The 12,778-nt window shown below is 34.0% G+C and overlaps 1 protein-coding gene across 2 annotated transcripts; it reads left to right on the top strand.

Moving 5' to 3' along the window:
* Positions 1 to 1,101: 1,101 nt before the first annotated feature.
* Positions 1,102 to 11,898, top strand: LOC145944219 (uncharacterized). 2 transcript variants are annotated; one of them, XM_083052437.1, is made up of 11 exons: positions 1,102 to 1,200; positions 1,279 to 1,438; positions 2,795 to 4,206; positions 4,467 to 4,666; positions 4,755 to 4,893; positions 5,104 to 5,325; positions 5,586 to 5,687; positions 8,508 to 10,503; positions 10,610 to 10,805; positions 10,963 to 11,137; positions 11,332 to 11,898. In XM_083052437.1, exons 3-11 carry the CDS (start codon positions 2,923 to 2,925, stop codon positions 11,395 to 11,397), a joined length of 4,380 nt encoding a protein of 1,459 aa, XP_082908563.1. In that variant the 5' UTR covers positions 1,102 to 1,200; positions 1,279 to 1,438; positions 2,795 to 2,922; the 3' UTR covers positions 11,398 to 11,898. The 2 variants fall into 2 exon arrangements, with proteins under 2 accessions (XP_082908563.1, XP_082908562.1); XM_083052436.1 differs by having other exon boundaries at positions 1,126 to 1,438.
* Positions 11,899 to 12,778: the final 880 nt, after the last annotated feature.

The following is a 12,778-nucleotide window of genomic DNA, read 5'->3' as shown; positions in this document are numbered from 1 at the left end:
TATAAAATAAAAAATAATTCCATAATTTTTTGTCAAATAATTCTGCAAGTGTTCGATATATAATTGTATATAGTAATTAAACATAAAATGTATTATAGAAAAAAATATTTATAAATATATTTATAATCTGATGAATAATATTTTGATATCTTATTCTATCAATTTACGACTGTGCGCATTTATTTTGGATTACTCTCGTGTTTGCAAATTTGCGAATAATTAATTTTTTCATTGCATATATGTTTACTAGCTATGCATCGCATAATCCTGCTAGGTCATCATCTTTTTATATCAATGTTTTTCTATTTTTTATTACTACTACTACGCATTTTAATTTTTCTTCCTCTTGCGCAAGCAGATTTTACAAACAAATTACAAGACAATTATAAAAATCACTTTTATCTCATTAATTGTTAAAGGATCAACTTTTCTATGAATAATTTTGATTTTATTTCCAATATATAAAAATTCGAATTCTCCATTCGAAAAGCTATATTTATATATATTCGTATATTAACAGTATATTTTAATATAGTTAAGAATATTGAAATATTAATACACGAAATCAAAAATCGAGGATGCTTTTTCATGTTTTTCGATATTATTCAACGTTTTTCAGGAAATATTATTTTCAGGAATACTTACCTAGTCTATAATTATTTACGTACGCGATTTCCATATATGTAATAAGACTTATATTACATATAAAGCGATTGCAAGACGATGAGAATTTCAAACTGAAGCGAGGAGCACACAACTTGCATAGGCGCCATAAGCGTATGCATAAGAAATTTGATTAGTTTATTTTCTTATGCATACGTTTATACGCTATGCGCAAGTTGTGTGCTCCCCGCTTGACCAATCAGAGAAAACGAAACTAGCGCCACTGAACATAGTTCCTATCAGAGACCATAGAGTTTACGCAGTCTAGACTGGTGTCACTACTATATATCTAGTAACGCTCGCTTTCCTTTTCTCTGATTGGTCGACTCGGAGTTTTTGTCCAGCGCGACTGCGCACTAAACAAAACTTTCTTCCGATCACATCATCGTTTGATACGTGTCCTTACTAATGAATTGTATACTTATGGAAGAGAGAGAGAAACAAAGAGAGTTTTGAAACGCCGTGATTGGCCAGGATGATTGGCATCGTATGAAAGAATTGTTGATAAACGAAGATGAACGTTTATCTTTCTAGAATGTAACTTTATACACCTATAACCTTACCCTATACGTTCAATTTTTTTTTCACCCTGTGTCTCTCCCTCTCTTTGTTTAGTCAATACCTTATTTTCTAAACGGATAAGCCGCGAAAAATTCCTTCTTAAGGACGCCATATCTCTTGGTCGTATGCCTGGGACATGTGAGAGCGGCGATTGAGATTAGGTTAAGATATTAGCTGTCGAGTTGTTCATTTTCGTAAGGAATAATATCGCTAGGTAAGTTAAAATTATAAAAACTGCATTTATAAGATGTAAGATTGTTTAGCTTAAGAATATCTTCTTTTTTTCTTATAAGTAATCTAACCCATCTTTACGTTCGAACAAAGAATCACGTGCTAAACTTAGGGCCGGTTGTTCCAACTTCTTGGTAAGATTTACCCAACAGGCAGTGTTGTGCTTAGATGATTTTAAAATTAGCTAGATAAAGATGAGATAAAAATATGTAAATTCATCTTAGATAAGATAAAGATGATTTTGTTTTAAATATATCTTGATAAAAGATAAAATTACATGACGATTCATCTAGATAACTTCCAGATAATATTATTTTTAAAACCGCTTATTTAAACAGTTAAAAAATGTAAATAAATAAAAATGTAATGTAAAATTAAAAAATGTAAATTATAAAAATATATTGTAATTGTAAATTATAAAAATATATTGTAATATGTAAATTATATAAATATAAGAGGTTGGAACAATCGGCCCTCAAAGTTGGAGGCATTCTCTCTCTCTCTCTTTCTCTCTCTCTTTCTCTCTCTCTTTCTCTCTCTCTTTCTCTCTCTCTCTCTCTCTCTCTCTCTCTCTCTCTCTCTCTCTCTATATATATATATATATATATATATATATATATATATATATATATAAAAAGAATGCCTAATAATATTTGACTATAGCTTGTGTTTAATAATATCAGTCCTTGATATTTATTGTAGAACTTTGGAATTCACACGACAATAAGCATGATAATCTGTATAATATACAGAGTTGTGTAAATTTTGCTCGTAATTTTTCCTATAAAGGAATAATCGTTTCATATACCTTCTTACCTTACATCGAATTATTTGTTTATAAAAAAAGCTGAATGTAAGCTGCAACTTGTTTGAGATAAAAGCATTCTGAGATATTTTTTCATAAAAAGCAAGAAGAAATAATATCTTATGTTCCAATATTGGGAGTGTTAGACTCATTCCATGTATTAAACTTTACATATTAGCTCTAAAACAAAAGATATATTTAATTGTGTTTATATATGTAATAGATTTGATATACATATGAATCTCTCTCATGGCTATTTTCTCTTCAATAAATGATTTTATGATAAAAAAGAAAGATTAAAAAGGAATAATAATAATTGTCTTTCTTAAGATTGAGATGCTAATATATATTATTTCTTTTACTGATATATATAAGATATACTTTTTTTAACGTGTACATGTAATTATACAAAATATATAATAAATTAAGAAGTACTACTATATTTACACATAATTTATAATGTATACGTACTACCATATACGATAGATTTTAGAAGTCTACAATTTTATGAAAAAAAATTCTTTTCTTTTGCAGGTGTTTACAGGTTTTTTTTAGATAAGAGATATACTGCGGGAAATGCTTCTCATGTATTAGCAGTATTCCAGTAATAAGAAGATATTTACCATTAAATGTAAAAAGGATAGAAAAAAAGTTTCAACGCGATGCCAACGAATAGTGAGAGCCGCGATGAAATTCGCAAGCTTATCCTGTCTATACTGGTTTCTCGCCAGGGAATCACTTCGATCACAGTTCTCGATCGGGATTATTACGAGCAGACGGGCGAGCGCATACCCTGGTGTAAATATGGCTACGCAAATATCGCGGACTTTCTCAAGAGTATGCCGGAGTACTTTCAGGTCGAGTGGTACAATGGCGGACACTACGTGCGTGGGATCGCAACAGAGAAGAGTAAACACGTGAGCTCGCTGGTGTCCCGTCAGAAGGCTCCGACTACTTCGAAGAAATACATTCCGTTTCGTCGGCCGATTGTCAATCGTCACATGCCGCAGATGCAACGTCAGTGGCTCAGGATCCCGCCCGATCAGCTGTCGTATATCGCAACGTATGTCAGGAACAATCCAAGAGGGGTGAGCCTGCAAACTGCCATGACAATGTTGCAGCAGCAATTGCCATATAGCACGTTCACCGTGTACGACCTACGGAACCAACTGCGCGAGCTGTCGCATTTCTTGTATCTGGACGGTGATAGGATCTATCCTACGAATACAGCGAATAATGCTTCGCGAGAGGTGAAGAATTATCCACAGTCTTCGACGTCGCAGCCGCAGAACGTGCCGCGATCATCGGAAGCGGTGTGCGTCGGCGGAGATGAGGGATCTGATTTCGTAGAAGATTTCAGCGACGAGGAAAACTTTAATCCGAATAATTATGAAAACTGTAATTATCCAACGAAAGAAAAACCAAAGACGAGCGAGCGGCTCGCTACAAACTTTGCGTGGAATGCGAATAATGAACAGAACGCAATGTACAATTGTAATAACGACGACAAGTATCATGCCGCGACGAACAAAGGTGATAATGCAGATGCTATGACTAAGACTGATTACATTGATGTTTCTTCGCTGATAAGCGATAGAACAAAGTCGCGATTGGCTCAGCTAATGCGAGAACATCCGGAAGGTATCTGGTGCGCCCAACTGCCTAATACATATTTGAAGGCGTATAACGTACATCTAAATTACATCGATCTAGGCTTCAACAGCGTGCGCGAATACGTGTCTTACTTGCCGAACATTTTCTATATGACACGGTCGAATTCGATCGAGGACTTTATGTTGTACAGCGCGGACAAGAGGCCGACGGTTCCTGATCAAGAACCGACCGAACCCATCGAAATAAGATCGAACTCACGCGAGCAACATGACGAACACAATGCAGTGCGAACACAATTTGGCGATAACAACGCACCGACCCCAGCGGATGTTGTAAGTATAAGCAATAATAAGCAATGGTTATTTTAGTAATTACACCTATATTTATTTAATAATACTTTTCACACCTAGAATCAGCTGACGAGATATATTTTGCACACTGAACATTGTTAATTGTACTTATTGATGCTAAAACTGTTTTATTCTATCTATGATATAATATCATTTTTATATAATTACTTTTATAATTCTTTTCTTCATTTACAATATATACTCTAACAATATTGCAATAATTGATCCATATAATCTTTCAGTCTTCTAGCATAACCAAGATATTTGCACCTGATGATGTAATGAATTACAACGATAGCGTGGAGCAAATACTGGTGACTGATTTACAACGTGATAGAAAATATCTAGAGGTGTATATTGTAGAAATATTTCATCCAACCTTCTTTTGGATACATCTGCGGGAAAACAAGAAACGCTTTGATGTGTTTATGGATGAATTAGAGTAAGTGCACGAGTGATCAATCAATCGCCTGTGTATTAATAGGTAATAGAACCCGAATCGAAATCTAAGATTACTTTATTGCTTTCAGTAAATTTTACCATATTAACAAGGATAAGTACGTTATTCCAAAAATAGCTTTAAAAAAAGGTCTGAATTGTGCATGTACATATTCGGGTAGGTGGCACAGAGGGATTATTCGATCTGTAAAGCCAGATTTCAGGGTGACGGTGAGTGAAATTATAATATGAAATAACAATATATGAATAATGAAATTAAGTTTCCGAGAGTGATTCTTATCAATTACATGATATTATTTATATTATGTAATGTAATTATATATATTATGTAATATATATTATATAATTATATATATTATGTAAATATATATATCATATATCTTATTATTTATATTATAATAATTTTTCATCTTTCAATAGGTGATGTTTTACGACTACGGCACTTTGAAAACCTATGCGGCCGAAGATGTATATTATTTGCACAAACAGTTTTCCTCTTTATCTGCTCAAGCGATACCTTGCGGCTTATATAACGTTAAACCATGTGTTGGCGATCGTTGGAGAAAGAGTGTGATAGAGAAATTGGTCGACAGAATTGATGAAACTCTTTTAGCATTAACCATAATGTCTGTTGATCCTGCGGTAAGATTACTTTCTATTTCTAAAGTCACAATAAAAATGCTTTAATTTTTAGCTTTAGATTATTTCGTGATTATTGTGTGAAATATATATTCTTTATTTTAATTTTTGATATAAGAAAAAAATAATTAGATTAATATCATTTTATTGTTAAGTCTCTAATATTATTAAATTATATATACATATAGTTTAATAATAAAATATTACAGAGAATTGCAATTGTTACGGAATTATTTATTTAGTATCTGTTTATTTTTTGACAGAACAACTCCATGATGGTCATTTTATCTGATACAAGCGAAGAAGAGGACGTACATATAAATGATTGGTTAATCAAAGAGAAACTAGCGCGATGCGGTAAAATGGTGCGTATGTGCGTATGTGAACACTTACCGTATCTTCATTATTTGGCACGCAATAATATCACTATACAATCATCTATGTCTATGCCAATTCCCTATCTTGAGTTATCCGATGTAGAAAATGTAGATAGAATAAGTGTAGATGAAGCGCGACACAATAGAGATCAATCGGTACCATGTAGTAAAGGAGCGCACAAATTACTTGATGTAAAGAGTGAAAATATTGAAAGTAAAACTGTCGAGGCTTTGCATAACATCCCGTCCAGTAAAAATGTTCTGCAAATGTTACGGAATGTTAATTCATCGATTGCTGAATCATCGGATGCTAAATCGCAATCAACAGATTGTTCGAAAAATGAAAAACCAAAAGGCTCTAAGAAAGTGGCCAGGTTGTTGGAAAAATTGAAAACATCTAATATTACGTCCAATTCTAATTCGAGTATTTCGGCTCCGAAGCTCAACCACGATTTTAAAGATAATGCGCAACAAATCGATTCAGATATGAAGGTCATTCAGAATAATGGAAACGTCAATCATTGTGCATTGGATATGGACTTTAGAGATTCTGACAAGGATAATAATGGACTCGTTAAGATTAGTGCATTGAATATGAAGTTCAATCTCAGAGATTCTGACAACGAGGAAAATAACGAGAAAGATTTCGGAACGTTTGGAAGTTTATATGGCGGACATGGTTTGATGGAGCCTTTTGATTGGTCGGTAATAAAAAAGAATGATCATTCTCCTCCTAGAAGAATTGTTACATCGCATAATAATTTGGACATTACTGAAGAGCATAAAAGCAATATAACGGAAGATGAATCGGAATTGCATAAATTAAATGACTTGGAAAATAAGTCGTCTGCTAATCCTTTTCTAAATATGACTCGTAAAGAAGAGGAACATTATTTGCCTGAGAAGAATATCGATTATCACTTCAAGAACGTGTCTCAATCTATGGCAAGATTGAGAAACAGGATGGAAGTACATAACGATAAGTATACACCTGTAGTTGTGCCAGGGGATATACTTGAAACATTGTGTAGTAACGCTCAATCCCAAAATACACCAAGTCCCGACACAAATACCGTTGAGAAGACCAATGGTGTAGCTTCTTCAGAAGTGTCAGCCCAAACCGAGATGATAAACGAAAATGGCGAAGCGTGTGAAACAAGAACCGAACAGAAAATAGAAAAGAACAGAGATTTTGATGCAAATACGAATAATAATAAGAACACTGAGGCTGAGCGTAATACAGATAGTCTTTCTGAATCCAAAACAACTGGTAAAGTATACAATTCCAGATACAAGACGTTGTTGGATCAAATGAAGAAAAGTAAGCAGATGATGGTAAATTTGAACGTCGACATTTCGTCGAGCTCCAATTCTGCGAAGGACTCTTCCAGTAGCGAGCAGAATCTATCTTCCTGCAGTAGCACGCTTTCGTCAAACGACGAACAACACGAGGACTTTAGAAGTCAAAGGAGCGAGTTATGCAACTTTAAGAAACTTGCGTCCACGTCTTCGAGTAATTTTTCGTTAGATCGCGACTTCAAAGAGACTAGAGGTCTTTTGTCCTCGGAAAATAATTCCGACACTTCTTTCAATATGGATGATTCCAAGCAAGATCAATGGATGAAAATTGATCCGATTGTTTCTGACGTTAACGATTCAACACCATCGAATGCGACGGCCCAGAAAGTTTCGTACGTTTCGAAAATGTTGCAACTGGTAATGAAGAAAATTTCGGATTATGCGACGAGCAAAAATGAATTGGATTCCGATGATCTGAGTAACCAAGAAATAGCGAGTGACACAAGTTACGACAAGAAAGAATCGGTCGACAAGTTGATGGATTATGTGAGTTGCAACTCGACAAGTAATGACATAAACGAAGAATCATACGTTCCGCCAGTGTTAAATGATTGCGATATGGAATCCGATGAGAGCGAATTGGATGTTGTTGTGGAGCCTCTTTTACAATTTAAACCTATAGAACTGGTTGAAATCTCAGATGATGAATCTATAAAAATTTAATGAAATTGTATCTCGAGGAAAAATGTTATTACCATGATGAGATCTATATGACTATGGAGAGTTTTTTTTTTTTTTTAAATTAAGTTAGACAGTGTGACTTATCGAAATATTTAAACACTTAAAATATTTCATAACTGTTTAATAATTGTTAAAATGATTTATACTATTATTTTTGACAAAAAATATATATACATATCTATAAAGGATACGAATTACTATAAATTATATATATGTATATTATATACATATATATATATATATATAGTTTTATATTTTATATAATTTTATATAATTATATATAATTATAATTTTATATTTTATATATATTATAGTATACTTTACAGAATTGTATTATATATATATATATATATATATATATATATATATATATTGCAGCTAAGTAACAAATATTGACATGTTAATTAACTTCAATTTTGGGAAAAATTTGAACCTTATGTTATATGTAGTGTGCATAAAATACAATACCATGTGTAATAAAGATATTTTTGGAATATAGCAAAAAATGTGTGTAAAATTATTATACCAGTCAGCATGAAAAGATGCTACGATCACATAAAGTGATAATTTTTCCCGAATTCTTTCTGGCTCGGTTAAATCTTATTATAGATATTACTTCAAGTTTACTTTTATAATCATCGAGCTTTTTTATTTTTATTTCGAGGCTTATTGAAATGAAATATTACAAATATTATTTAATCTGTACAGAAATTTCGTTATATGCACATCACTTTATCTGATCTTTTCCCTCTTGTTTTCATCACTCAGGGCGACGCCGTCGACATGACGAGTATAATGAGATACGTAGTAAACCATATGAATCAATTACCTACGTACTGCTATGCGGAGGAGAACCTAATATTCGATAGCCACTGCAAGACGACATCCACCGAGGAGTTGCACGAGAACGCACCTTCGGTCTCCGAGCAGACTCATCAGTCTCGCGATGGCCTCGAGCAACCTTCGATGAGACCACCGCCGGGTTTTGTACCTCTCGGCGAAAAAAAATCCAGTCTGCCTAACATGTCGCCGAGAAACTTCAACGATATGTACTCCTTCGGAAGCACATCGAATGCGACGAAGACGCCGAGTTACGCTGATATGACAACGAATCCATTCCTGACTGACCAACAATTCGTAAATGACAATGTCATTCCCAATGATGTAGCGAAGCAGATATTTATGACCATCTGGAATAAGAACATGCAGTTGTTCGCTAAGCTAACCGAGGCTCTATGCGATCTAATAGAACGCTCGCCGCTCAATAAAAGGATATTTGAGAATCACATGATAATCCAGCATCATTTGAATAGGTTTCTCGAAAAGTTCGAAAATGCGCTGATACCACCGGACAACGATCAATCTACGACGTCGTCATCAACGTCGCTCAATTTCGCGAGAGAAACGACGGATAATAAGATTGACTCGGCGCAAAATATTAACTCGGCGATGAACTTGAATGCCGAAAGTTTCGTGAATCAGAAGCTCGCGAGCATGAGTAATTTATCGTTATCGAATCCGTTTGGTGACGACAGACCACCGCAGACATCTCATCCTATGTTTCCCACTTACGGTTCGAACGGTTATATATTTACGCCCGGTTGGCATCAATCTGAGGGATTCAGTCCGCGTGTTCAAGTACCTTCTTCTCCGGTGACTCCGAGCTCTGCACATTCCGTGTTTAATTTCGGAGGATCAGTAGCAGCTACGCCTAATGTTTTCTTCCCAAACACTGATCAGGGCAACGTTGAAAACGTTCCTGCGATGAAGCCGGCGTATCCAGTGATACCGATGAACGCTGATGTTTCTAATAACAATCGCAATTCTTCAAGCTTCTTCAGTACAGCGAATAGCGAATTTGCCAACGTGTTTAAGGAGACGAATCCCTTTAGGTGTTCCATGACTGATAACGTGCAGATACCGCAGAGACCAGAGACGCAGAGCGAGCCGATGGCGAACTGTTACGATACGAATCCCACATCGCATCTGTCCGTTAAAAATCTGCAAGATCACTCTGCGAAAATGGAAGCTGCGAACGTTGGCTTTACGGCTACGGAACACGTCAACAACATGAGTGGCGCTGATGGTTACACTCCTAGAATCATCTACGAAGCCGGACCGGTAAAGTATAACACGCAGAAGAAGCAAACAGATGCAGACGTGAAGCAAAACGCTTGTAATAACGATTTTAAGAACGATCGTAACGTGTCTTTTAAAGGACAATGTGATAAGGAATTGCTCTTGCAGTCTGCGAACGATATCACTACTTCGTATGCGACAAATAACTCGCACATTGACGAGGGCTATCAGGGCTATGTTACTCGACCACCAACCGATTATACGCAAAACTCACCACCGATTAGAAAGAACGAATCGATTTATTATCAGCAAAACAGTAACACAAACGAGCGAATCGTCTTCTCTCAAGCTTGGAAACATGTCGAGATCCCTGAACGTTGGGTTAAATCGCAAATGGGAAATGTTCCTTCGCAAAATCATAATGAGAAATCTACAATTAATACGCCGATTAATTTTTCACCTCACAAGGATTTGAATTGTGATAATAACAGAGAATCTGTAACTCAAGGTGGAATGCCCGATTTAAGTTACATTTTTCAACGGAACAACGACAGAGAAAACCTGAGGGATATGTATAAAAATTTCTTGAACAACCTGTGTTACATTGAAAACCAAAAATGCATTGAATACAATAAAAAGAACAATGACTTCTTTTTCGACATCTCTTTTGTCTATCAACATATTGGTATGTATGACATTATCGGACATTTAATGAATTGAATCGTTATTTATCTTGGTATATTGTCTATCTGAAATTAATTATTAATAATTTTTTCATTTCTTTTTCATAGACTCAATTAAAAACATGTCATTTGTATTTCACACCGAGGACGAAGGTTGGATATTGACGTATGAATTTGTGGAAACTTTTACGAATTTCAAATTCTGCTCTCGTCTGATAGCTTTAATAGAAGCGATGAATATAAAAGTTCTATTTAAAGAAGTCAAAAGATCCGATTATCCATTACAATTTTTACAACTTGACCAGTAAGTTTTTAAATGTAGTATATTTTAACATATACAAAAACACACGTGTGTGTTGTGTGTGTATATATATATATGTATTTAAATTTAAACTAACAGATTTCATATTTCAACTTTAAATTAATATTTTTTTAAAAATATCTTTCTTTATCCATTTTAGTTATCCTCTTAATATTCCCCGAGATTCCGACAATCGTATTGTTTCCATTCATTTAATCTCGTTACAAGGCGCATTGTCATTATTGCACAAGTTGAAGATAGTCACTCGTGAGGAAATAGATAATGCTTTCAAGAAAAGGGAGTTTGTAAACGGTTCTATTCTGTCCGATATGTGGGTGAGTATTTTTAATATCTAAATTTTTCAATCATTAAAATCACGAAAAAAACGATAGTTTATACGTAATATGTTCTTTTGAAGAAGAAATAATTTTTTTTATTAACAATGAACAATGTTAATTGCGAAATATTTTGTGTGTATATATAAATATGGAATACTTAACTAACTTGATGCTTTCTTCGTCTGTTTTAGACATTGATTGGTATTTACCGTGATTTAAAACAACGCATTGAACAATATGCAAATTATAGGGTATAATAGTTTAAAACGTGTCACAATGTAAATAGCTTTATATAACTTTTGCTTGTTAAGTTTATAATTAAGTTTACATCTCTGTGATCAACACAGTTCCTCTCTTTGTATAGTCCCTAAGGTAATTTTTATTTTTCTTTACGTTTATATAACGAGGGCAATTATGTTATGTTAAAGTTTTCTAGTTCTTTAAAATTGTCTAGTTTTTCTATCATATGCTGCCTTATTTTTTATTTAATTGTGAATGAACTAATATAAGAGTATAAAGTATGTTTGATTATATAATGTATAATTGATTATATAATTTCATTTATAATACTATTATTTCTAATAATGTTCAGCGTACATAATTTCTTAATGAAATTAAATTACTAGTATTTCCTGATTCAGTACAACTCGATAGCCTTAAATACTAAATGTTAAAAATATTTTTGTAATCAATTGTTCTAAATGAGAAGATATATGGATGATTAAGGATGATAAGGCTGTTATAAAATACATCGAGTGAAAAAAAAAAGATCTGTGATGATTGCTGTATATGTGATATTCACCCATATCAAGAATCCTAAATATTAGCAATTGCTTTTCCCAAATATATTCAAATTTTCCTTAAAGTTAAAAAAAATTAAAATTTATGACAGTTATATCAAGTATAATTTTTATAATTTAAATAATGTAGATAATATGGAGTATATTTAGAAATCTTGAAAAAAATATTCAAGAATGTTGCAGAACAGAATTCCAGAGGCTCCTGGCTCCTTTCTGACCATGTCGAAATCGTGACGTCAGAGGCGAGAAAATACACGCTAAAATTTCTTAGATGCCATTTCGAAATAAAAAAATATTTCGATGAAACAGCACTTCAGATGGCTTTAGCACACACTTAAAAAACCCCGAAAACTATCCTTTCCCCTTTATAATCAATCAACAGCTGTAAAATGTAATATTATGAAGCCCAGTCCGTCTGGTCTTTGCACATGCGCAGTCATTCCGCATGTCAAAGTCTGATATCTCGATCATTTTACAGATGTTGATTGATTATAAAGGGAAAAGGATAGTTTTCGGGGGTTTTTAAGAGTGTGCTAAAGCCATCTGAAGTGCTGTTTAATCGAAATATCTTTTCATTAAAAAATGGCATCTAAGAATTTTCAGCGTGTGCTTTCTCGCTTCTGACGTCACAATCCAATATGGCCGCGGTGAGCACCCAGGAGCCTTAAGGTGCCGTTTCATGCTGACGCTCGACGCTCATTTTTAACGTCAAAAGACGTCACGTGACCAAAAATAAAGATACCAATTCGTCAATTTTGGTCACGTGACGTCTTTTGACTCTAAAAATGAGCGTCGAGCGTCAGCATGAAAAGGCACCTTTAAAAGCAATTTTTCCGCA

This window comes from Prenolepis imparis, unplaced genomic scaffold (genome assembly GCF_030444845.1).
Source record: "Prenolepis imparis isolate NDT839.2.m4 unplaced genomic scaffold, iyPreImpa1.0 SCAF_12, whole genome shotgun sequence".
In the NCBI taxonomy this organism is placed as follows: Eukaryota; Metazoa; Arthropoda; class Insecta; order Hymenoptera; family Formicidae; genus Prenolepis; species Prenolepis imparis.
The sequence above is the reverse complement of the archived record's forward strand: the minus strand, read 5'-3'. Positions and strand labels throughout refer to the sequence as shown.

Bases quoted from the DNA above. Each gene is read 5' to 3' on its own strand.
- LOC145944219 (XM_083052437.1), top strand. From the start codon at position 2,923: ATGCCAACGAATAGTGAGAGCCGCGATGAAATTCGCAAGCTTATCCTG. The intron at 4,894-5,103 runs GTGAGTGAAATT...ATCTTTCAATAG, and splicing joins AGCCAGATTTCAGGGTGACG to GTGATGTTTTACGACTACGG. The intron at 10,504-10,609 runs GTATGTATGACA...TCTTTTTCATAG, and splicing joins TTTTGTCTATCAACATATTG to ACTCAATTAAAAACATGTCA.